The sequence below is a fragment of the Daucus carota genome, chromosome 5, assembly GCF_001625215.2.
Source record: "Daucus carota subsp. sativus chromosome 5, DH1 v3.0, whole genome shotgun sequence".
Lineage (NCBI taxonomy): Eukaryota > Viridiplantae > Streptophyta > Magnoliopsida > Apiales > Apiaceae > Daucus > Daucus carota.
Genome location: NC_030385.2, coordinates 26,536,943 through 26,564,201, shown reverse-complemented (window position 1 = coordinate 26,564,201; position 27,259 = coordinate 26,536,943). Strand labels below are relative to the sequence as shown.

Sequence of the window (27,259 nt, the reverse complement as noted above, 5' to 3'; positions counted from 1 at the left end):
CCCCTTCTACAATTTAACTTATTTTTTGTATTGTCAAATAACAAATCTCGACAAATTAAGATAGTAAAATTATTATCTTAATTATTGATTTCGATAGTGAGATCTTAAATCAATTAGTATATAAACATCTTATCGGAATATATAGGGTCTAAGTTTGAAAGCGAGTTTAATTATAAAGATGACCGAAGTTAAAGCGTAGCTAATACATGAAAGGCACATGTTTAGCCTATTTGTAATTAAAGAGGTATCAACTCAACTCTGATAAGAAAGCAAGGTAAATAGCAAGTACTGTTGGAGGAATCCGTACGAAGAACGTTATTGTTAAAATAGAATATATTAGTTCAATATGGTAAAAATGATGTGCAATCTTCCTACAGATTTTTTACTGACTTGTAGAGATTCGACAAATTTTGTCATCCATAGGAGATTGACTAAAATTATAGACAACAGCTGAGTATGATTGAAGTTGAGTTTTTCGAGCTGTTAGATTAAATTTTTTTATTTTTAGTATGTCAACTCACCTTTTAGTTAATTGTTTTCGATGGCCGGAGATGCTTTTACAGTTCAATAAATTTTATCTAATATATTACCGATACTAATTAGCGAACGATTATACTTAACTCGGTTATAACTTCATCGTAGATACTCTAGTTTAGTTGCTTGCAGTTGTGGTCAAATAAAGTCAACGCAAAATGCTGCCTCCCCAGCGAGCATCATCCGACTCCACGTACACCACCATCCCCGTCTCCTTCTCCGCCGCCATTTCCCGATCCTTCCAGAACCTCTCCACCACTTACTCCCGCCAACGTCCCTGGCCGGAATTCCTCGCCTCCGCCTCCGAATGCTCCCGTCCCGACTCCCTCGCCGGCGCCACGTCACGCCTCCGTCTCAACTCCAAGTACTTCGGCATCAATTACGCCATCGTCATCACCTTATGCGGCGCCTTTTCGCTTCTGGGCTCTCCCCTATATCTCTTGCTAATTGCCTCTGTTTTCTTCTTGTGGCTGTTGCTTTGGTTCAGCAGAGAGGATCAGATTGTGATTGGGGGCCACCATATTTCTGAGCAGGCGGTGATGATCGGATTAGCGGTGGTTAGTGTGGCGGTGCTTTGGTTTACGGGGGTTTTCAATACTTTGTTGATTGGGGTCAGTGTCGGAATTTTGATTGTGGCTGTACATTGTATGCTTCGTATTCCCGAGGGTGTGTTTCTTGATGAGAATGATGCGGTTCATTCGGGGTTGATCAACGCTCAATCCACTCCCAGTGTTAATAGAGTTTAGGATTTCCCGAGCTAGATGTACCGAGTATGTTTAATTTGGTTTTGTTGTGTAATGAATGATCATTTTATTATGAATTGTATGTTTTGGTATTGGCCCTTTTTTGTTGTTATAATAATACTGATTGGTTTTTGTGGAAATTTGGAATTTGATGTGTAGTTTGTCCGAAGAATAGTCTTGTGACAAATGATGATTGAAGTTAAAAATCTCATGTATAGTTTGTTCGTAGGGAGATCAGGTGACAATTGAAAATGATTCTTGTTTAAAATTACATGTATTGTAAGATCATGAGATTATGATTCTTGTTTAATATTTTATTTATAGCTTGTTCGTAGAAAGGTCATGTGACAAATAAAAATTCTACAAGATTTTAGTTTTAAATTTTATGTATAGTATCTTCGTGGAAATGTGATAAATAATAGTTCTGCAAATATCTATATTATGAGCGGGATTATAGTGTGTATATTTGTTCTAATTTGCTATGCAGTGGAATGAATTATTTTGTGGAGCTGTTTGTGCAATTCTATTTATATAATTTGTTTGGGTGTTGTTTTTCTTTTTCATGATCGTACCGGTTCATTTATTGTATTTTTTGAAATTCAGAATAGTATATGCGGTTCGTACTTGTATGGCCTTGTGACATTGACAAAGCTGTAGGACCAAGATTTGAATAATTGAAAATACCCAGGTGAAGGCTGGTCCTTTTCTTCAAACAGGCCAAATGATGTAGGTACAGCAAATGCCAAATGGGTTGCAGTGGAAAAAGGAGTTTTTTTCTTTCCGTTTTAAATGCTTGATCTTAAGGTATGGTTAAAACAGTTGATCTAATGAGGAAGTCTAAAACAATCTAGAGGATGCATTAAATTTACAAAATTTTAATTGCCAATTGATAAACCACTTTCCTATTCTCCTGAAACTTGAATTGTTTAATGTACATATGTTCTGCTGCTGTGTATGTTCATTCTGCTATTGTTCTTTACTTTTCTCATTTGTTAAATAGGTTGTAAACAATTTGTATCAGATTCCAGCAATGAAACTCGAGATGCCTGTAAAGCCGTAAGGAGTGAATAGCCGGGAGTATATCACATATGGACTATAAGTCTGCACACATTTGCTGATTTTGAAATGAAGATGCAGTGTGAAGCTTATTCTTTGTAAGTAATGAATTGTGATTATATTCCGGTATAAAAATAGCATGTAAACTCCTAATACATGCACTTCAGATCAGTAAACTTGATTACCAAAGCAAACTGGGGATGGATATAGCATAACTTAAATCTTTATCTTCGGTTTGATATCTCTGCAGGGAAAATAGGTACAATATGAAAGGATACTTGGTCTGAAATCTGTCATGCATAACTGGTAATTGGCAGCTGGATACTGTAAGATCTGACCACTTATTATCTTGAGTATAAAGTGAAGCTCAATTTCGACCCTTTATTTCTTTTTGTGAGTCTTCAATAGACATCCTTTTATATCTCACATCACTATGCAATTCAACTGGGGGAGTCCTAAATGTTATAAGACCCCGGATAAGGTCCCTTGTTTCTATAAGTAAAGTGTTGATTGTTTGACTTCAAATTTTTGTTTGTTCTATATAAGTATTTGTTACTATTATTAGCAAAAGTTTACGAGCCTATATGTGAAGTAGTTAGCGAGCTGAGATTTATTGTGTTCTAGCTCAGCTAAACTGTTATGACCCCAGCTCAAGACAACACCGTGCCACTTAGGGCAACTCCAACCCAACACCAAAACACCATTTTGGTGTCAAATTTGGTGTCAAATTCACTCCAACCCAACATCAAATTGGTGTAAAGTTGACACCAAATGAATTGGTTGACACCAAATTTGGTGTCAAGTATTGATTTGGTGCAACTTTTACACCAAATTTGGAGTTTTCCAAAATACCTACTATACCCTCACATATGTTAATGAAAACAAAATTATTCCATCTATGTCCCATTAAAGTTGTCTTATGTTTTATTATTTATTCTTTAATCATAATTGTTTTAAATTTTCCTTCTTTACTATTTTACTCAATTTTTTATTTATTTCCAAATATCAATAAATTTATATTCTTATATAGAAGATATGTTTTTTAAATAGATTTGATTAAAAATAAAATACAAAGTGATTAAATTTACCTCACATATGTATTATCATGCACAACTTGATAGTTGAGGATGAACGAGACTTGAATTTGCATGTACATGATTATGTGGAAACATCTTCTGCTGCTGTCGAAATGGAAAGAAATGGAGATGACGAATTTCAAGATTTTCTTAGTAGATATCGACAAATTAAAGATAAGGAAGCTCATTTTGAACTTCGCCACGCCTTGATCGAGCACATATGGGAAGAGCATGGGGATTCATATATTTAAGTTGTCCTCTTGAATTTATTAATAAATTTATAATTATTTTAGGTCCTTGTTTATTGAACATGTTAAAATTTAAGTACAAATTCAATAATGATATAAATAACTTAAAAAGAGAGAATATTCCATTTAATGTGTAAAAGATTCTTTTTGGTGTAAGATATGGTGTTGATGGGTTGGAGTGAAATTTTGATTTGGTGTAGTTTTCACACCAAATTGGTGTATTTTTCACACCAAAATGGTGTTATGGGTTGGAGATGGTCTTATCAGCAGGCTCGGCTGCTTGGAAATTACTGGAAAGTTAAGCAAAGTAGAAAATGGAGCCCACCAAGAATCAATATTGATTGTTCAGATGAAAAGGACATTCAAGTACATTACATTTTACTCCTCATTCTTACTAACTTAGCCAATGTTTCTTGGGCAGCTAGTGTTTGAGCATGGCCATGCCCCAGCATCACCGTCCTGATACTAATGCATGTTCTGCATAGCTCTTCACCACTATCAAAATGTCCACCTCTCAGCAGCAACTTGGCTCTGGTTTCTAAAAGTGTAGCCTTCAACAGTGTCACGTCTTGCCATACATATTCGTCTATCCTCTGATTTGACTGCAATTTCTTTTTCCAGCAAAAAGATCCGTGGCACCAATCTTGTATTTGAGAGACAAAGGATTTCTCTACTTCCTCGAGGACATTGGTGCAGACTTTGAGAAGTTCTAATGCTGAGTTGCACCTTGAGAAGGTTGTGAATGCTCTGATTGCTAGGGGAAGAGCTGTTTTTTTGATGTAGAGAACCATATCTATAGCCTTCAGTTGAACTAGTGGAGGTTCAGATTTGAATCCGAAAACCAGAAAAGCTGAGGCCCATAGGTGGTCTGAGTATACCAATGGGTTTCCTGTCTTTCTTATGCCTTGAATTGTTGCCTTGGCAGCGGGTAGGCCGCCTTTTCTCCTTCCAAATATTTGAGTAATTGGGTGAAATCGGATCCAATATCCAGGCTGTCTGTTGGCTTTCCTTGCCAAGCCTAGTTTAACCAACACTGAGGCTGAATCCTCTTCAGTCTTCCACGTTTGTGTTGCTAAACAACCTGAACAACAAAGTGCGAGGCTCACACATTTAGTCCACTTCCTGAGCCGGTTAATTGAAGAAGCTGGTAGAATCCTAGCTGCAGTTGCTAATAAATTAGCTGAAATAGGTGCTGGGGCAAACCAAGCTCCGACGAGAAGCATTCTTGAGGCAAGGAGGTTTCTTGTCCCTTTTGTTTGCTGCAAAATAGCACTGCAGAAGGCAAGTGCTTTCATCAAGAAAAGATTGTTTCTGCAGAATTGTTCATCCGTGGTGCTCAAATTGGAAGGTTCTTCCAGAGGAAGCTGATTTATAGCCTCGAACAGAGCAGATGGTGATATTGTAAGTTCAGAAAGTAGTGAACCAATCACCCATAACCCAAAAGTTGACCTCCCTAATTTGTCATAGAACTTCTCTAGAAACTCCATCTCCAAGGGCGAATATTCTTTCTTTCTTCTCCCTTTGATCACAATCATTGCATCATATAAAGGCAGTGGCTGAAGCTGCATGGGATCAAAGTTCATTACTCTGGAGAGTCTTGTGGTTATAATCACATGGGATCCTCCAGTGTTCCTTGGTATCAAGTCATGCAGATCCTTCCCTTCCCACCATTCCTTCTCTGTCTCAAGATTATCAATGATCACTAGATATGGCATATCCCTAAATAGTTCTCTTTTGACTCTCTTGAAGGCTTCAGATTCCTGCTCATCAAAGCTGTGGATCCTTCCTCGTTCCTTCTCAGCATCAGCACTTACATCCAGCCCCATATGGAGAGACAAATTTAAAATGTTCTGCCTGAAGTATCGAGCTTCACCACCTACCCACAAAACCATCTTGTATCTCTGTGAATACCTATAAGCAAACTCCAATGCAAGTTCTGTTTTTCCAATACCTGAAGCTCCATTTATGCACACAATGCTGTTTCCAAAACTTTTGTATTTTCCACTTTTTGACTTTTTGTATTTAAGTCGCTTAAAAGAATTTCTTCCTATAACTGGTTCAATCCAAGCCTCCAAGTTTGGCTCCTTGCACTTTCCAACCTCCAAATTTATGTACCTTCCTCTACCTGCATCAACCTCACTCTCTTCATCTGCTAAACCTTCACATTGACCAGGTGTTCCTCCTCTAATAATCGGTAAAGATGTTTCTTGCTCAAAGTACTCCCCACACCCAAAAAATGCAGTTTCAATATCCAGTATCTCTTTTTCTCTTCCCACAAAAAATTTGTTTCTCGGAAGTGGCAAGTCCTCGAAAATTTCAACTTCTTTCTCAACAACACTCTTTCTTCCAAGCTTTCCCGTCAAAATCCCTGTAGCTTTCGTTACACAACTTCTCCAGTTACCATCATTTGCCTCCAGCATGAACTCTTGTGACTTCATTAGGCCATCAATCGCTTCTTTACATTCTTTATTCTGAGAATTTTGGTTCACAGGGCTTGCAATCTCATTGATATCTGTGTCGAAGAACAATGGAATCAAGTTCTTCTTTTGAGAAAGGAATCTAATCTCTTCCAAACTATGATGATTCAGGATGCTGTGACTCGTAACAACCACAATGCCATATGTCACCGAGCAAATAACACGGTCAGCTATTTCATGGCTCTGATTATCGGAGTACTTGGCCCTATCAGCAACAAAACAAGCAATGCCCTGCAGCTCAAGCTCTGATTTAAGCCACTTACAGAAGCGCATCAAGTTGGGACTTTGACCGTGATAACCAATGTAAACATCGCAGCTTCTTAGTTTGGCATTCGATGCAGGTGAAACAGATCCTTTAGCAAATGACATTCTTGGAACCGGAAACGAAAACGAAATCCGAGGAGCGGATTCTTGGCCCGGAACAGGTACACATGTGACAATTTTGAGCTTTGTGTCATCGGAAAAATCACATCTTTCAGGTGGGGGAGTGTAGGATGTACTCGGAATGTCATCAGACTGCGAGCCACAATACGACACTGGAGTAGATGGGTGAGTAACTGTTGTACTAGATGGAGTAGTTGTGTTTTCTTTAATATGAGTGGGGATGATAGTTGCTCTAGGAGATATGTAAGGAGACTGAAGGGCTGAAACAAATGCTGAAGAAGGTGGAGATATGAGAGAGGGAGAGTTATAAGGTGAAGATGCAATTGAGCTGTATAAGTTTGGTGACTGTGCATCTGTGATGATGTTTGTTAAAATCTCTTTACCTGGCTTGTGGCTGGAGTTGGCTATTTTGATAGTGAGGGTCTTGGTTTCAAGGGTTGCCATTTCAGCACCAGAAAGTGACACTGGCGATTGTTCTTCCATGCCTAGATTATTAATGGTGCTTGGTGTTTGTTGTGAAATATGGATGAAGAAGATACAAGGTAATAAGAGACTTATATTCTGAAACCCACCTCACTGTTTTCTCTACTGTCAATATTGTGAAGGGTCTCATGAAGAACCATGTTCATAACTTTTAGTTGTGTTTAAACAAAACTGGTTAGGCTGGAATGGGACCAGGAAAAAAGAACTGGAACTATCACTTGATTCTTTGCACTAATTAATGTTGACAGGTTGTATGGCTTGTGGCTACAGACTATTTGCAGAAGATGAATGCAACAGTGAGGCTTTCTGTGTGAAAAATAAATCAACATGTGAAATAATGCATCATCTTCTTCCCTTGTGGGCCTTCCTCTTACACAATTTTTTCACTGCTAACTCAAACAAGGTTGCAAGGATAAAAATCACAACTTTGATGCACAAGTACAGGGAAATTTGAAACACATTGGTTGATTTGATCTAGAATGAACAAGTGAGAGTGAGAGAAAAACTTACTTAAAACTATTGAGTGCACATGGACTTGAGATTCAAATGGTGAAAGAAGAGAGAATGAAGCCTCCTTGCAGGCTGCAGCAACCAAGAAAACAAGGCCTCTGTGTGTTTGTGTCGACAAGCTGTCCAGATGGGGAATCTTGTGTATAGTTAAATGTACAAGAATTTGAAAATAAAGTATGGTTAAAGAAGGTGGGAGGTGTAAATGGTGCAATAAACAAGGGACAATATATATTCAGATGCATTGGGTTTAGGGCATGGTTTTGTTTTATGTGTTGTTCATTTCAATTTTTTAGTAATATACAATTATGGTAAACAGTAAATCTAACATGGGGTTTATTATATCTTGTTCACAGAAGCCAAAAAATGGTCAGAATGAACTCAGAGAAAGAAATGGGAAAAAGGCATTGGGAGATGAAGGCTCAGACACCTTGTTGATGGTGGGCAGTAAGTGTGGTTTTTAATGGTTTAGGTCTGGGAATAGAAACAAAATTGATGAGATATTATATATTTTTTTGTTTGTTATATTTATTTCTATGTATGATTAACTAATCTGACATTGTTTATTGCTCTGATAACTGGGCCAAGACCAGTCAACTGAGGACTGAATCATTTTAATAATTTGAAACTTTTTGTAGTAGCAGTACTAGTATTTATTTGAGGGTAGCAATCATCTCTCATATATGAAAGCTTATGCTAGATTGGGCTCATCATAGAATTAAGGATACATGTTTACTGGTATGTGTTAAGGTTTTGACTGCCAGCTTGGGTGCTTGGCAAATGAACTTATGTGGGCTCTTAGATGGATCTGTTTGGCTAGTTTTGAGAAGCACTTGTATTGAAACTTCAGAAGCCTGAAAAAAAAAAGTTAGGAAGCTTAACTTATTTTAGGATGGAGCTTCTTGTAACACATACAAGGGCAGTTTGGATGAGTTTAAAATAAGTGCTTCTTGCTTAAAGTAAAAAAAGTGAAGTAAAAGTTAGAAGTTAGTTAAGACTTATAACTTATAAGTGATTAAAGTGTTTGGAAAAAAGTAAAAATCTTGAAACAAAAGCTACAATTCTTAGTTTTTTATAAGTGCTTTTCGACTTTTTACACAAACGGTACGAATAGGTTCTTCTAACTTATAATTCCAGAAGTAGGGCTTAAGAGCATCTCCAATGGGCTCTTTAAACAAGCTCTTAACTCTAAATATAAAGAGCAAGTCAAGAATTAGAGCTCCAATGGGCTCTTAGAAACTCTTTAAAAATTTAAGAGCCTACTCTCTCTCCTTTCTTTTAAAGAGCATCTAGTAGCTCTTAACTCAATATAATATTAATTTCCCTCCAATCTTCTCTCTCTTTTAGTTAACTTTTTCCTCTCATTGATATAAAATAAATATAAAATATGAATAAGGAGCCAAATATAAAGAGTAGCATTGGAGTTCTCACGTTTTTCAATGTATTAACTTACTAAGAGCCACATTTTATATTATTGTTTAAGGGATGATTTAGGAGCACCGTTGGAGATGCTGTAAAAACTCCACCCAAACACCCACTTAATTAACTTCTATCCAAATACTTTAATAACTTAAAGACAATTTTTCACTTATAATCTATTTCTTTATTTTAAACAATAAATCATTTTTTAAATCCAGCCAAACGGTCCCTAATAAACCAACTATGAGCCTATTAAACTGATTTGTAACTTGTAAGTCAGACTCTGAGCGGCAATCAAAATATGAGTATTTATTTCAGTTACTCCATTTTGTTTTTAATTTAAATAATCCGCTTGTGAGTTTTTGGCACACATTTTTAATCACATTGAGATATAATTATGGTTTTTATTTAAAAAAATTCCGAATAAAAATACAAACTTATACTTTGGTTAACAACATGAAAATTTTAACTTAAAAAAACATAAAAATTTTAAAAGTAATAATTTTAAAAATAAGTTCACTTCATTTCATATTTGATATTGTGTGTCAAAAAAATTAAATATCAACTATTTTCAAAACATAGAAAGAACCTATATATTATCAGTTTAGACTTTTACTCGTATGAGATGCCTCATTTAGGTGAGATATCTCAGTCATTCGTACAACTAGCTTCTTAACCCGAGCTTTGCACGGGTTGTTTTAAATTATTTTTTTTATATATGTTCATCTTTTTTAAATTGAGATTATTTGTATTATAAAAGTAATTTAAATTGTATATTTATTTATATTTGAAGTCATATTATATTGATATCTATATGTACACATATCCTCACTATGATATTATTAAAATATAAATACAAAAAATATACACTATTTAAAATTTTATTATAAAATTAAATTACCACCCACCTAAAATTATTGAAAATTTGATATAAGAAATGAGATCCAAATTTGATATAATTAAATTTGATTAGTCTCTTTAATTAAATTACTCATTATTGTTGTATTAGATATATAATCGAATTTGACAAAATTCGGTTAAAATCGATGGCTAATTGGACAATAATTGGATTAATTGGTTGAAAATCAGGCCGAATATTAGAATTTACAAAATTTGTGGGAGATAATTTAAAATTTTAAAAATCATTATATATATATTATTTTTACATATATAAAATAAAATTAATTATGTATAATGATCTTATTAATCAATTTGATTAATCGTCGATTTTCTGATTCCCGCTTTTTATAACGCTAAATATATATTTATTATTATTAAAACATAAATATAAATATATTATACATATATGTATTGGAGTTTTAAATATGAAGTAATTTAATGTATATTAATGATAGACATTAATGTCTAATAAATACGTTAGTGTTAAAAGTCAATAATGACCTTTATATATAAAGAAATATGTATTTTGAGCAAATGGTAGTGTAAAATTGATGGCTAATTGGACAAAAATTGGATTAACTGGTTGAAAATCAGGCCGAATATTGGAATTTACAAAATTTGTGGTGGTAATTTAAAATTTAAAAAATCATTATATATTTATTATTTTTACATATATAATATAAATTTAATTCTGAATAATGATCCAATTAATCATTTTGATTGATCGCCGATTTTCTGATTCAGTGTTTTTATAACACTGGATATTTGCTTATTTATTATTAAATCATAAATATTTATTTATTTATTAAATCATAATTATATATATAATATACATATTCGTATATATACATCTTTGTACTGGAATTTTGATTATAAACTTATTAATGTATACTAATGAATAGACATTAATGTCTAAGAGACTCTCGTAAAGTATAGTTCGATAACGTATTTTAAATTTTTTATTTTTTCAATAAAAGTTTATATTTCAAATTTTTTTTCTAAAAAATATATATAATGTAAGTATATTTTACAAGAGCCTTAAAATGCGTGTCAAAAAGTAACGTAACGAACTTGTGGACGGAGGAAGTATATAATAGATAATAGATATGTAAATATGAAGTAATTTAATGTATATTAATGATTAGACATTAATGTCTAATAAATACGTTGTTGTTAAAAGTCAATAATGACCTCTCTATATATAAAAATATGCATTTTGAGTAAAGGGTAGTTTGGTCATATTGAATTAAATTGATCAAAGTTGTCCTATTAGATATATATAACGTATTTTAAATTTTTTATTTTTTTAATAAAAGTTTATATTTCATAATTTTTTTCTAAAAAATATATATAATGTAAGTATATTTTACAAGAGCCTTAAAATGCGTGTCAAAAAGTAACGTATAGAACTTGTGGACGGAGGAAGTATATAATAGATAATAGATATGTGAATATGAAGTAATTTAATGTATATTAATGATTAGACATTAATGTCTAATAAATACGTTGTTAAAAGTCAATAATGACCTCTATATATATAAAGATATGCATTTTGAGTAAAGGGTAGTTTGGTCATATTGAATTAGATTGATCAAAGTTGTCCTATTAGATATATAATAGATTTAGGGGTTGTTCGTAGATTCCCGCCGCCCTACTTCACAAAAAAAAAATGTGGCATAAAAAATTCGACAAAATCAATTCATAAACAATTTACTTCGCATCGCATAAATTATTGAACCTTAATTGTGACTATGAGTTTATGAGCTTATCTGAATAGTTGAGATTAAGCGACTTTAGATCAATTTTCGACATAAACTACGTCGTTCTTAATTTTCGATCAATTTGATCTAATTTATTTATATCATTTATGGTTGGATGAATGAATTTGGAATGAATGCATGACATTGAATTATGTTATGGACAATTATTTATAAATTTTATTATTCCTTCCAAAGATTAAAAATTGTCTTCGTCAAAAACAACAGAATTTAGGCTTATGAGTCAAAATTATGGTTAATGAAAATTGTTGTAATTAAACATAAAGTATTTTTACCATCACAATTTTTTATTTACTTTTGAATAAATAGGCCTCAGCAGCTCAGCCAGTAACATTCATAATAACAACAACTCCAAACAATATATACCCTGGTGAAGACAAATTGCAACAAAACAGTCACTCTCAATCATGATTGCGGAAATTTTTTTAATATAGAGTAACCAGAATTCAAAACGCATATGTCTGGCAATGCAATATTACAAGAAGAAATATTTTATGCAGCCAGTAACATTCATAATGACAACAAATCCAAACAATATATATCCTGGTAAAGACAAATTGCAACAAAACAGTCACTCTCAATCATGATTGCAGAAATTTTTTTAATATAGAGTAACCAAACATGAATTCAAAACGCATCTGTCTGGCAATGCAATATTACAAGAAGAAATATTCTATGCAATATAGACATTCGTTGACATGTTCTACGTCTCCACCAGACGGACATGGGCATGTTTCAAGAAATATCTTCAATTTTAATAATATAATTAAAACACATCATAATAGCAACCCCAAACAAGATACTGATACCTATATACCTATGAACCAAATTACTTATGATCATACTTACATATGTTACAAAAAATATGATATTCTACAAAACTGATAGTTTAAATCAATTCACAAAATATATCTAAGTGAAGAATACATTTATTACTTGACTAAAATTTTGCATTTTCTTTCAACAATTTCTTGTTTTCTTCAAGTTAAAAATTAAAATACTCAGCTTGAGTTACTTTCTATAAAACTTGTATCTATAGCAATAATTTTATCATCAACTTCAGCTTGTTCAATGGCTTCTTTTCTCTTTTCACGTTCATCTTTCTCTTTTGCCGACTATAACATCTCTTTAAGATTCTCATTTCTTTTTTTTTTCTTTTTCAGATTCAATTTGATCAAATCTCTTTTTTTTTATAGAACCACGACTCCAGCGTCTTCATTGTGTTTATTCTCCAATTTCTTTCTTTTTTATTTTGAATTTCTTTTACAGCCTTTCTTTTGATAGGCTTTTCCAAATACGAGATTTCCAACATTATACAATCTGGAGTTGATGGAGAAGCCTTTCTTTTGATAGGCTTTTCCAAATCCGAGATTTTCAACATTATACAATCTGGAGTTGATGGAGAAGAAACTGTCGGACTGTTCATCCAAACTTTTTTTGTCCTTTTCATACGAAAAACAATATTCCACTTAGACAAATATCTCAATATATTCCAAAAATGCTCGAGAGAAAAGTTCTGTTTGCATATTTCTTTGTACATATTTTTTACACCTCGAATCTATTTAGGAAACCATAATTATTTAATCATTCATATATGTAACCGATTCATTGTAAATGATCAAAAATATTACAGTATCAATTTCAGAGTACCTGCTTCTTCCATTCATTTATTATAATCTTTTTAAAATTTATTGACCGGCTGACCACCACTGATGGATCAGTGAACCCCAAATACGGTCTGATTCAAAAAATTTATGCTTCATTAAGTAGCTTTGCACTCTCTACCAATAAATTTTATTTTTTTGTCAATCCTAATGATGGGATCTATAACACATTTCGCCATGTTGAAATTAGTAGTTCGTCTTCTTGCCTTGTAAAATTTTTCATTTGTTGTCTTTTCTCCCTCACTTTCTATGAACAAAATACTTGAGATGCGACTAATATGACTTGTGTATTCTTTTATTTTTAACCTACAATAAGAATTTAGTATATTAACATCTACATTCCTTTCTTTCTATTTCGGTGTAAAATGAGTATTTTAATATTGCAAAATCATCATATTCAGGATACTCCCTATTAATCAAATTACAAAACGATGGCACTCTTCACGGCAATCCATCCTAAGCGCACCTGGACAAAAAAGATTTCAATAAATAAGAGTTATAAAAAAATCTTGTAAATATTTTAAAGCAATTTCAGTAATAATGGTCAACATGTATTAAAAGAATTCACTACAATGAAATTAGTAAATTACAAGCCATAAAATCTTTATTTATATAAATATGTACCTCATATTTGAAGAATAATTATAAATTTATCAAAGCCCCAAACAAAAGCAAGAATTTTTTTTTATAAAATTTAAGGAAACCTGAGACTGAAAAATCCGTCGTTCATTAGTACCAAGTTGTGATGTACGATAATAATTGGATAGATTTGTATAATTATAAGGGGGTTTTCATAAATACCTAAAACTAAAAGATTTTTTGTAAAAATATTGTCACTTTTTGAAACAAATTGCAAATATACTATCTTTCAAAAAAAAACAATTGCAAGAATACGATAGTTGCATTTGCAACCATATATGCAACTACTAGCAACTCTATATGCAACCACAAATACAACTTTAAAAAAAATATTTGGCAAAAAATGAGTGCTTTTGCGGGGCCTATACTAATATTACAAAAGCAACCATAAGATCAACTAAAAAAACTATGAAATCAACTAAAAGCAACCTATTTGTTTGTAAATATCAATCCCCGGTAACATTATATTAAACATCTTCTTCCCTGATCTCTTATACATAGTCTTGCATCGAGGGCAAACTGATTTCCTTCTTGTCTCTTATACTCATAGCAAGGCCTACAAATTGCAAAAACACACTCATTACATTACCGGCAGTCAAAAGCCTAACATCATCGCCGCAGACTTGATAGAGCTTTAAGATGTCGTTCAAGAGATGGAAAAGGATAAAACTTTCAGATTCGTTTAAGAGACAACAAATAGAATATCGTTTGAATGATGGTGAAGAAGGAAGGTGGAGATGCGCGACCTGGTGAATTAAAAAGAGAAAGGATGCAATTGAAGAAATGAAGAAGATGAAACCATGTGTTGAGCTGTGACAAGAACGAAACGTATAATTTCAAGAACGAGACGTATAGTTGCAATATTTTAATCAAACTTGTAAAAGAATTGTATTTTTGCAACAAAACCAGACATACCGTAGTTTTGCAATTAAGATGGTAAGAAGAGGCATTTTTGCCAAATTCCCCAACTATAATAGATTATTAATTTGAAGTTCAAAATATTTTAACAAGAAAATCCATTTTTAATGTAAGGAAATAGATAGTTTGGTATTTGGAATTGGTTGTGTTCATTAAAGGAAGGCTGGGAAGTGAAATACAGATGAGAGGGAAAAGAAAACTAAATTAGAAGAAAAATTATAGATAATTATAGGTAAATTAATATTATATTTATAAATATTATATTTATAAATATTATATTTAAAAGATATGAGAGATATTAAATTCTTAGATTTTGAAAGAATTCGTAGGAAGTTATTTGATCACTAATTTATGACTTATTTTCTTCAAGTTTAGAATCAAAAACTTGTTCAAAGAACTCATTAGAAATTAGAGCTGATCGCGAACCGAGCTGTTCGCGAAAAAGCTCGAGCTCGATAAAAACTCGGCTCGTTAAGAATTCGAGCTCGAGCTCGAACACATAAATGTGTTCGTTAAGAAAACGAGCTCGAGCCGAGCTTTTAGTGTGTTCGGCTCGAGCTCGGCTCGTTAAAACTCGAAAAAAAACAATATTTTCATAATAATTTCGTAATATATATATATATATGTTATTGAACGCCGAATTCAACATATAATATATCAAATCGATCATGAGAAAATTAACTATAATATGGTACCATCAAAACACACTAAAAATTTTATTTGGCTTGCTATTTTAAGAGTAAAGTAGCGGTTTGGCCTTATTTTTCTCTGGCTCGGCTCGGCTCGTATTTGTTCCTGAACAAGCTCGTGTTCGACTCGTTAGTTAACGAGGTCGAGCGCGAACACACTTTTTTGTTTGATAAGAAAGCTCGGCTCGGCTCGATAAGAAAAAATTTAAAGCTCGGCTCGACTCGGTCAAAACTCTGCTCGACTCGGTTCGTGAACAGCCCTATTAGAAATGACCATTCCATAATAAATATAACACCCTAATTTGAAGAAAAATACTCCATTTCTTTCAACTTTTAATTTCTTTATCAAATCAATTTTAAGTTCTTTCAATTTTTTCCAAAACTACATTTCCTACTTCTTTTATCTTTATTTATTTACTTATAGTGTAAGAGCAGTGTTGTGAAAAGCGCAAATCGGTTCTAAACGGCAGGAGGACTTTCTAGCGCTTAAGCGGTAAAGCGGACGCTTAGGCGGAATTTTAAGCGGGTCAATAAGCGGGTTAATTAAATATAATTAAATATTTAATTATAATATTAATATATTTAACAATAATATTATGTTGTGTTACGAATATGCATTTTTAATATTTTTAACAAAATATATATTTTTTAATTTTATAATATAACTAGTTGAGAAGCCGCGCGTTGCGGCGGCCTATAAAAATTATATTAATGATTTAATATTAATATTTATAGAATGTAATAATTTTGTGGCCGTCTATTATAAATATATTAATGATTAAAAATTAATATTTGTAGGATAAAATAAAGTTTATATTATAAAAATTTTGATGTAATACCAATACTAAAATATATAAAATTGCAAAATTGGATAACTCATGGTGAAAAAATGAAAATAAATTTTTACACGTAATTAACAATTTAAAACATGACGAATCTTAATTTTATTTGTGTTTTTTTTGAAAAGTAATCATGTTCTTACATTGTCGCCTTCCTCCAGTTTTTCTGGTTTGATTGTGTACAAAAACATCTAACTTAAATCCGTGAGATAGCGGTCTATAATTAGACTTGCTTGTTACAACCTTTATTTTTTAATGCTGTACGAACAGTCTTCACTTAAAAGTTGCTTGAACAGAATAAACAGATAATACATGAATAATATTTTTCTATGTACAAAGTAAATCATATAAAAATTAACAACAAAAAACAAGTCTGATGAACAAAACAAATATTATAAAAGAATAACCAATATTTATTGATAACATCCATCAATATCATGTCAAGACTATATTCTTCTCCCGTGTTTAGATTTGTCGACTCCCACATAGCGGTCTATAATTACCTTTGCTTGCGACGACCTTTATTTTTTATAATACCGTATAAACAGCCTCCACTTATCGTTGCAGAAGAACGGCACCACCGAGTTGAAAATCGAGCAAGAGAACTATCACCAGAGAGAGGTAGGAATTAGGATTGTGGTATTGAGAGAGAGTAGGTTGTGTTTAGATGATCGAAAACGCTACAACCTATAGGGTGGCAGTTTACACGCGGGCGAAAATCACCCTCTGCCTTTTTTTATTTAATACCGTATAAACAGCCTCCACTTATCGTTGTAGAAGAACGGCACCACCGAGTTAAAAATCGAGTAAGAGAACTATCACCAGAGAGAGGTAGGGTTGTGGTATTGAGAGAGAGTAGGTCGTGTTTAGATGATCGAAAACCCTACAACCTATAGGGGTATTTATAGGTGCAAAGAGACTTGTGTGCTAAGCTGCTATATTCCATAAATAATCTGAAAAGAAACTTACCCCTAATATATCCGAAACTAAAAAAGGTAGTTTTAATTTTTGATATTTTTCATCCGAAAATTCCAGAAAATTAGAAAATTAGAAAAATAAAACGGAGCGATGTGAAAGGCGCCACCTACACGCCCCCGCTTCTCTTTTATATAGAAACAAAATCAGATTAAAACTTTCAAGCTACTATATTCCATAAATAATCTGAAACAAAATCAGATTCTGAAACAAAATCAGATTCTGAAACTTGCTTCTAATATATCTGAAACTAAAAAAGATAATTCTAATTTTTGATATTTTTCATCTAAAAATTCCAGAAAATTAGGAAAATAATATTTTTCATCCGAAAATTCTAGAAAATTAGAAATTTAGAAAAATAAAACGGAGCGATGTGAAAGGCGCCACCTACACGCCCCCGCTTCTCTTTTATATAGAAACAAAATCAGATTAAAACTTTCAAGCTACTATATTCCATAAATAATCTGAAACAAAATCAGATTCTGAAACTTGCTTCTACTATATCCGAAACTAAAAAAGGTAATTCTAATTTTTGATATTTTTCATCCAAAAATTCCAGAAAATTAGAAAAATAGAACGGAGCGATGTGAGAGGCGCCACCTACACGCCCCTCGCTTCTCCTTTATATAAGTATATTGATTCTACTATATCCGAAACTAAAAAAGGTAATTCTAATTTTTGATATTTTTCATCCAAAAATTCCAGAAAATTAGGAAAATAGAACGGAGCGATGTGAGAGGCGCCACCTACACGCCCCTCGCTTCTCCTTTATATAAGTATATTGATTATAGTTATATTATTAAAAAAATTAATATTTCAAATTTATTTTTTTAAAAAAAATTAGCAAGTCAACATCATTTTGACCGCTTAATCCGCTTAACGACCGCTTAATCTGCTTAATTGTCCGCTTAATTTCAAAAAACGTTTAATCTTCCGTTTAGTACAAAATCGAAGCGTTTTAGGACCGATACCGCTTAATCGGCCGCTTAATGCCCTTTTTGCGATAGTGCGTAAGAGTATCATGGATTTGATCTAAATCTGGGGGTGACAACCCGGCCTGCCATCTCCATCACACTCTGTGGCCCCCTTGCCATGTGCCTCTACTGTACTATCTACACGTTCACCCCACCTCCACTCATATATTAATACTATTATTCTACCGTATTTGTTATTTTGTACTAATCACAGTATGATTAATTTTAGAGGCTTTTGGAAACTTGTATTTCATTTCAAATAATGAATTTCAAAAGATAGGATTTGAGTTGTCATTTCAAATTTTTAGATTTATACTAGTATTTGGATGTGTGGATTTCAAATTAAATCCAAATCCAAATTGTCAAACATGTTATTTGATCAAATCCAGAATTTCAAATCAAATTTAATTTCTCAAACAGGCCATTACTTTTTTCTGAAATCAATTTAAAAAATATTATTTTATTTTTTTTTGAAACCAATTTAAAAAATATTATTAATCTTATTTTGTAATTAATCTTACTTATTAATCAATTACTAGTCCCTACTATATATAATCTGTGATGCAATTAAATTCGGGGTTTTTATTCTCTTCAGCTAAGAAACGTCTTTGTTGTTTTCATGGCGCAAAAGGTACCCCTTGATCATAATTCTATATAAATATTTATTTATGTAATTTGATTTAGCAACTTATTAGTCTTACAAGTTTCCTAAATTCGAATACTTTCAGTCTTTTGGCTGATTGTCTAGATCCAGACAATTCAGAGTTTAATTATTTATAATTTAATATGTTATTTAATTTTAAAGTATTTGTTTTGTTGAAGAAGGTAGATTTGCTCTCCTATGTGCTGGAATGATGGTTAATTGTCCTTGTTCTTGATCTTGATCTCAACTTTAATGGACCCTTCTCCATATTATATGCATATAAAAATTCACACATACTTTTGTACTGTATAATTCCCAAAGTTCGCATTTTTATCAGTTTATGGAATGATGGCTTTGGAAAGTGAGAATTCTGTTATTGAATCTGTGGAAGATAATGAAGTGATTATTCCTAGTGAGAATACGATAATTCATAGTAATGGGGATTGTGGTGTTGAGCATGTTAGAGAGGTAGATTTAGGGGAGGTGAAATCCGAGGGGTTTCCTTCATCAGGTAGTGGTTCAATGGGGACGAATTCTCAGGTGAAGAAAGGGTATGGGTTGAAGAAGTGGAAAAGGATGCCAAGGGAATCTAGTAAGGAAAGGGGTAATAGCATGGATAATGGTACAGCTGGGAAAAGAGAGTTTTCGAATGTTACCCCTGATTCAAGAAAGGGCGTGGTTTTGGCTGAGACGAAACAAAGAAGTGAGGGTTCAGTTTCCTCTACTAATGGTGTATTGAAAAGCTCTGGTCTTTTTGCTCAGGGGTTTGGTTCTGGACTGGAAGTTGGACTTGGACCTGTGTTTGATGCAGTCGCGGATTCAGAAAATAGTGAAGATCATAGTAGCAAGTCCTCGACTGCAGCAAGTGCTCCTCAGCAGAGGTTGGAGATACCTCTGACGGGGGGATCTGTGGGTGATAGTAATGGGTTCCATGATTTAGCTGCTCAGAGGGGTCAGCATGGTAGAAATCGGACGGGAACTGGTAAGAAGGCTAGAGCGGAACAGGCTAAAATTGAGAAGGAAAACTCTTATTGCAGCGTGGAGTCTGACTCTCAGGGATCCAATTTTGTCTTTATGCAGGGAGCTAACTCAGTGACCAGTAAGGGTAGACAAAGCAAGTTCGCCAATTGTGATGGTGAAAATAGTGATGAGGAAGGTCAGGGCAGTGAACAGCATTTTGCTGAGGAACTTCAGTCTGGATTCAGGAAAAACATGGCAGAATTTGAGGAAGTCTCACAAACTTATTTACCTGCTGACCTAAATTGGAAAACCAAGGAAGAAAACTGTGTAAACAATGGGTCATCAGTAGATCAGGATCCTTTGCTTGAGTCTATTACCAGACTCCAATCTGCACAGGAAGCACTTGCTGAAGGTACTCTATGTTCTTTCATTACAGTTTTCGTGATGCTCTATGTTACTCCGACTCTTCTATTTAGGTTTCCGTACCCGTGTCGGACACTTGGACACGATACTTATTTTGTGTTGGATCTTTTGACTAAAATGTGGACACTTTGACCAATTTAAAAATCAAATATGAGTCAAACTTACAATTCAAAAGAAGTAGGTTTCAAAAAAAGAAAAAAGCAAGAAGCAAGAATGGGATAAAGTACGGAAGTCGCCTAATTTGCAAAATCCCCTATGAAATCATGTCTAATTTGAGTTTTATTGTTAGTTTTTGTTAGTATGTCTAACTTACCAGGCTTGTTTATTGGTATACTACGATGTGTCCTGTACCCGTGTCCAAAAATAGGACAGTGTCCCCGTGTCCCTAATTTTCAAAGTTTCTAAAGTCTGACACTCGGATATGAGTCGTGTCCGACACTCCGTACCCGAGTCCGAGTAACATAGGAATGCTTAATAGGTATATCTTGATAAGAATAGTAAATTTACGTGATTAGTCTTTTGGTTATCGACCAAATATTTTCTTAAAAAACCTATTCATTTTGCTTTCCAAGTTGCAACAAGTGAAATATACAAATTTTGCAAGCTCAATAAAGTATGGAATGTACTTCAGTTAAACAAACATCTGAAATATACAAATTTTGCAAGCTCAATAAACTATGGAATGTACTTCAGTTAAACAAACATTTTTGCTTAATTATATACTGATATTTTTCGAGTACAGATGGAAATACTATACTATAATGCATAAACATATATACTCTGTTTGGAATGGGAAGTGTTTTTCTCCCTAGTCCCTCCGCTCCATCACACAAGTTGAACTAGAGCTCATTTCTATCATTTTCTCACCCATCTCGTTAATCCTTTTCTTCCCCCTACAACTGTTCTTCCCATCTCTATTGATATACCAAATGGAACATAAGTATTTACTAGGTGAACACAATATCTGAGAAAGTAATTCATGTTACTTCGGAAACTATGTATGCTATGTACTTTGTACAATTCACGAATGCTTTAGACTGCATAAAGCAATAGTTTATTGGGGTGTGACAAGATGGTAAATACATTTGTTTTTGTTGGTTTTGTCTGGTCTTTTGCCCGTAAATTATAATCTGCTCTTCCTGTATTTGCTCAACTGCTGAATCTTGACCCATCGACCTGCTCACTGTTTTTTAGCCTTGTTGGTTCTTCAAGTTCATTCCTTTGGGAGAAGTTCATGTGCAGTAGCTTTTGGTTCTTTTTAATAATTGCTTTAACAATTGTTCCCTTCTAGTCCATGATTGCATATTAATGCCAGTTCGTAGGGAGTCGATATTTTTGCCGTTTATTTAGAGAAGCTAGTTTGGTACCCATCTTCCATTGCTTTGAAAATTTCGTGTTTGAATAAATGAAATATCTGTTTTTTCAGTAGTAGGGTTGGCTACGGGTACCTATTTTTGGCCTATTAATTGTGCTTGAATACATAACATATATATCTCTTAAGTAGTAGGGTTGTAGGTACCTATTTTTTTTCCCTATTGGTCTTAGTATCATGAGAAATGCTACGTCCACAGAAAGCGCTACAGAAAATATTTACAGAATGATGTGGCAGCTCCAGCTGGACGGAGCATTTAAGATGTTGTCTGCCACTTATCTAGCTATCCCTACTTATCGGTCATTATCACATTTATCTCTTTTTATTTTTATAAGCTGTTATCTCTTTTGTTTTGTTTGTACTTTCAATATTTTTATTTTTTTGTTAAACCTCAAATATTTCAAATTAATATTTATTATTTTAAATTTCTTACTTGAATAACCAATATTTACATAAACATGTGTATTTGTATATTATAAATAATGAAATTAAAGTGTTTTATCTTCTTTTTTAAGTAATTCACCTTTTAATTTTTATTGTCTTTTCTTTTTAAATTATTTAACACTTATTTTAACTGTATAATATTTGGATGTAAATGACTAACTTTACTATATAGACTTGTAATATACATAATATGTGAGGGTTTTTTAGTTATTCTTTTATTTTTTTTATATGTAATCACCTTTTTAGTTTTATTACTCTATTTTTCAATGTATTTATGCCAGTTATATTTTACTATATTTTTTAATGTTTTGATTGAAATTAATAATTTAAATATATTATATTTTTAAAATCAGTTGAAAAATGTTATGAAATGGGCCAATTGAAAAGTCAGTTGAAAATATGAAACTGGAAAGTTGAAATATACACGGGAAAAAAAGTAACGAAAACAAAAAAGGTGATTTCACAAAAAGATAAAAGAATAACTAAAAAGAAAAACTTACGTTATATATATATATATATATATATATATATATATATATATATATATATATATATATATATATTATAGAAGTCTAATATTGTAAATTTATCAATTTACATTAAAATTTTACAAAAAAACAAAATAAATGACATAAATAATTTAAAAGGAAAATATAATGAAAATTAAAAGGTGAAATACACAAAAAAAACAAAATAAAAATAAATATATAGTTCGTATAAAGTATATATTTTTGAAATTATTTATTTATTTCATCAAAAAATCACATGGGAAACATTTAAAGTATACTCTTCATTTTCATTATTTATGATATACAAATACACATGTTTATGTAAATATGGGTTATTTAAATAAGAAATTTAAAATAATAAATATTAATTTGAAAATTTGAAATATTTTAGGTTTAACAGAAAATAAAAATATTGGAAGTACAAACAAAACAAAAAAGATAACAGCATATGAAAATAAAAAAAAGATAAATGTGATAATGACTGATAAGTAGGTAAGTGGCAGACAACATCTTAAATGCTCCGTCCAGCTAGAGCTGCCACATCATTCTGTAAGTATTTTCTGTAGCGTTTTTTGTAAGCGTAGCATTTCTCTAGTATCATAGGCGCCCAAATGAGCGGCAATTAATATTGTCCAAATTTAAGCTTTTTCCATTATGATCTGGAAATCTTTTTTCATTAACTTCTTTTTACACCCCTTTCCCTTTTTTTACTTCCATGAAATTAATTTCTTCGACTCTAGTTTTTTTTGTCATGAGGCTTATTTTACCTCTTTCTACTGTGCAGAAGTTCAGAAATTTAAGGAAATCGGAAAAGATGATATATTCTTCTTCAGTGATGTGATTCAGGATGCTAATCCAAGTTCATTGGAGGGTGACATAGTTAACGTAAAGCAGAATGTTAATGTGTTAGAAAGCAAGCTTGAGGAGGCAAGGTCTACGCTTGAACCCTCTCTAACTTCTACAGGTTCAATACAAAAAGAAAACATAGAAATGTCAGATCTAGAGCAAAGAATTTCTAGAGAAGTCGAGGACCTTGAGGGCCTCTTCAAGCAAAGGATCGAAGCTATGGTCGAGTACTTAGTAACGTCGAAAACAATTGAAGATCTGAGATTAGCAGCAGTGAGTAATATCACATTTTTGGAAGAACAAAAACTTGTAGCTATAGAGCAAGCACAGGTAGTTAGCTTCTCTGAAAGTGTAGGATACCAAGCGAGCATGCCCAAAAGAGGAGTGGACAAGTTAGAAACACAAATAGAAACGGGTGAAAACATGAAGCTGAAGAAGAGAACATGTAACTTTGCTCTACTTTTCTTTATACAGTTTGTTCTACTTTGTGTAGCACTTTGGTTCTTTGTTTTGCAGTTGGTGCCTTGCTACACTGAGAATGTACCAACCTAATATTTTTGTTTTTGTTTGTTTTTGTTTTGTTTTTCAATATACTTGGCATCCCTGGAGGAGCTAATGTACTTGTTTGTTCATGTAGTGTGGTATACGGATTAATATACATTGTATTTCTTAATCTTGGTTATAGAATTTTTATACTTTATATGGTAAGTTAATAATAAGAAAATTGATCCTTGTGCACAAGATGCCTCCACATTGTACTTCTGTAAGACTGCAATTACACACGTCAAAATATATTAGCTAAAAAAATATAAAATTTATTAATTAATATTTCAGCAGTGAAAAATTTTATTAACTCTACTTATTATATATATATAATAAGTTTAAGTTAACGAAAATTGAATTTTCAATATTATGTGTGAGTATTTGAAATTACGTACGAGTCTTTGAGTTTTCAATTTTATTACATGAGACAGAAATCTCATACATCTTACCGAGTAAATTGTTTTTTTTGTAGAATACTAAATCTTAATCTAATTTGTTCCCATGAAACAAAAATCTCTCTTTCTCTGGGGCATATCCAAGTAACATTCACAATTATTAGTTATATATTAATAATTATGTCATATTTAACTTAAAAGGACTGATATATCTATACTATCTATACTATACTATATTATAATAAGTCAACATATGTATAATTTGTAGTCGTACAAAATTTTGGTTTGGTCATCTCCTTTGTAATCAGAAATTTGTCACACGTAAACTTCTCTTACTTTTACAATAATATTAAAGAGTTTTATACCGTTTAAATTACAAACACTTGAGATGTTGTACAAGATAAAAACTCCACCATTATTCTTTCAAATATAATTTATATATTATATTATAATAAACCGACAATGGTATAATTTGTAGTCGTCCAAAAAATATAATCAGTTGGTAAATATAATCTGGTTAAAATCTAATTCATCAATTCTAAAATACTAACAAGATAATGTTAAAATTTTAAATTATAATTAATAAATTACGAATTCTATACTCGCCCGTGCTTTGCACGGGTTAAAGGCTAGTATTTTAATAAAATTATATGTAAGAGTTTATAAAATTTTGCCTCAGACCTCAACAAAATAGACAAGAAATATGCTTCATTATACTTTTAATTTAAGGGATTCGAGAGAATTCGAGATCATGTTTCATGATGTAATTTTTTTGTTGATAATATTGTATCAGTGACGGAGTCTAGCATGACAGTTAAAGCAAAATCATAACAGCGGCATAGATTATCAGAAATAAAAGATTTTCGTTCGTTCGAAAATTGAGTATTTTTAAACTAGTTACAACAGAGAGGTAACGGGGAATGAGGTAATGGTCATATGGCAGAATTTCAAGTACATGGGATCTATCGTATAGAATGACGAGGATATTGTTAAGAATGTTAAGCCATCTCCAGCAGTTGTGATCCAAAAATCCAAAATTGGATCACCAACTGATCTAAATTCTGATCCAAATTTCTGACCAACTCCAGCAGCGTGATCCAAATTTTGATCCAAATTACTTTTTGTATATTATATTACATAAATTTTAAATTGAATTTAATTTTTAATCATTCTTAACTACTTATATTATATTTAATTTAATTAATTAATTATTTATTTTTTTAACATCGATCAAAGTATCTCAAAATTAAGGAAATGAAGATGAAACTCAAGGATTTCAAAATGATACGAATAGCTATGGACAATATTTTGATTATATTGGAGAAAACAGAAATAATCTGTTCGACTAAATCAAAATTTATATTTATCGTACTGTTTTCTAGTTAGTTTGTAATTTTATTTTATGCATTTTATGTACTTTTTATTTTATGCATGTAATGGACTCTTTTTTTAATTTCAATGAAATTTGCTTTCCTATTATTCTAAGTTTGTACTAAAACATCAATTTTATTAATCATTAATTATAAACTATTATTAATTAAATATTAATAATCACAAATTAATTTTAAGTCTGATAAACGAAAGATATACAAATAACAAAATCATTATTTTATAATAAAGTAGGTGATCCAAATTTGGATCAGTGAACAGTGGTGATCCAAATTTGGATCAGTACTATTCACTGATCCAAATTTGGATCACTTTTTGGATCACTGCTGGAGGAGAATTTGGGGTAATCTGCCCCAAATTTGGATCTTTGGATCACTGCTGAGTTTGCCCTTAGGACATGCGTTATTAAGAATGTTAAGACATTAGTTCACCGTATCAAGACATGATGGTTTAAATGGAGAACTGTCACAGGTGCTTATTGTGTGCCCTTGGGCACACATTAGAAATATCCATAAATTTTATAGAGTAACATTCACACTTATATTAGTGTGTAGTTCTGAATGTTAGTCAATGAGAAAGTTAGAAGAGTGTAGGTTAGAGATTGTAAACATGCGTAGTTATTTTGAATTTGTGGTTGTACGATGATGGATCAAAATCCAAATGATGTTTTTAGCTGAGTGTTGCATGTGGAACCGATTTTCAAGAAAGTGAGGGAGGGTGGACTGAGATGGTAGGAGCCTGTTCATCGAATATGAACAACTACTCCGATTAGGAGGGTTCGTCGAATATAAAAGAAGAGTTAATTACACTTTGTAACTCCTAGATTTGCAACGCAGTTTAATATCTGAACTTTAAAACGTGACAATATGCACCTTAAATTTAACATTCTCGTGCAAGTTGTAAACCCTAGTCACTATTCCATCCAAATCTGCCGTTAACTTTAACTGTTTGAGAGGTTACAGTGTGTATATTAGTTTCTAACAGCTATTTTATCCCATGTGACCCCTCAAAGCTTTATATTTTGAAATTATTTCTGAACACACACAACGATGTAAAAAAATTAAAATAAATTTTAAAATATGTACTTATTTTACAATTTTAAAATAAGTTATATTGTTTATTTAAAAATAAATAAATTTTCAGATTCTAAATCTAGATACATATTTTTAACATTATTTTAATGTTTTTTACATCGTTCTGTGTGTTCAGAAATAATTTCAAAATATAATACATAATTTTTGAGGGGTCACAGGGGGTAAAGTAGCTGTTAGAAACTGATATACACACAGTTACCTCTCAAACAGTTAAAGTTAACGACAGATTTTGACAAAATAGTGACTAGGCGTTACAACTTGCACGAGAATGTTAAGTTTAGGGTGCATATTGCCACGTTTTAAAATTCAGGTATTAAACTGCGTTTGGAGCAAACCTA

General features: G+C 32.2%; 2 protein-coding genes and 1 long non-coding RNA gene across 5 annotated transcripts; 2 read left to right on the top strand and 1 right to left on the bottom strand.

Moving 5' to 3' along the window:
- The first annotated feature begins 615 nt into the window (after window positions 1–615).
- LOC108220521 (uncharacterized) lies at window positions 616–3,233 on the top strand. The gene is made up of 3 exons (XR_001806746.2): window positions 616–2,081; window positions 2,299–2,431; window positions 2,584–3,233. It is a non-coding gene; the product is annotated as an uncharacterized LOC108220521 (long non-coding RNA).
- Window positions 3,234–3,972: 739 nt separating this feature from the next.
- On the bottom strand, window positions 3,973–7,903 carry LOC108220520 (uncharacterized). The gene is made up of 2 exons (XM_064094119.1): window positions 7,512–7,903; window positions 3,973–7,387 (listed from the first exon to the last, which is right to left on the bottom strand). The coding sequence occupies exon 2, from the start codon at window positions 6,999–7,001 to the stop codon at window positions 4,029–4,031; it is 2,973 nt and encodes a 990-aa protein (XP_063950189.1). The 5' UTR covers window positions 7,002–7,387; window positions 7,512–7,903; the 3' UTR covers window positions 3,973–4,028.
- A 10,942-nt stretch (window positions 7,904–18,845) lies between these two features.
- On the top strand, window positions 18,846–24,200 carry LOC108223739 (WPP domain-interacting protein 2). 3 transcript variants are annotated; one of them, XM_017398136.2, is made up of 3 exons: window positions 18,846–18,934; window positions 19,129–20,318; window positions 23,439–24,200. In XM_017398136.2, exons 2-3 carry the CDS (start codon window positions 19,292–19,294, stop codon window positions 24,050–24,052), a joined length of 1,641 nt encoding a protein of 546 aa, XP_017253625.1. In that variant the 5' UTR covers window positions 18,846–18,934; window positions 19,129–19,291; the 3' UTR covers window positions 24,053–24,200. The 3 variants fall into 3 exon arrangements, with proteins under 3 accessions (XP_017253625.1, XP_017253624.1, XP_017253626.1); XM_017398135.2 differs by having other exon boundaries at window positions 18,850–18,934; window positions 19,284–20,318; XM_017398137.2 differs by having other exon boundaries at window positions 18,871–18,934; window positions 19,126–20,318.
- Window positions 24,201–27,259: the final 3,059 nt, after the last annotated feature.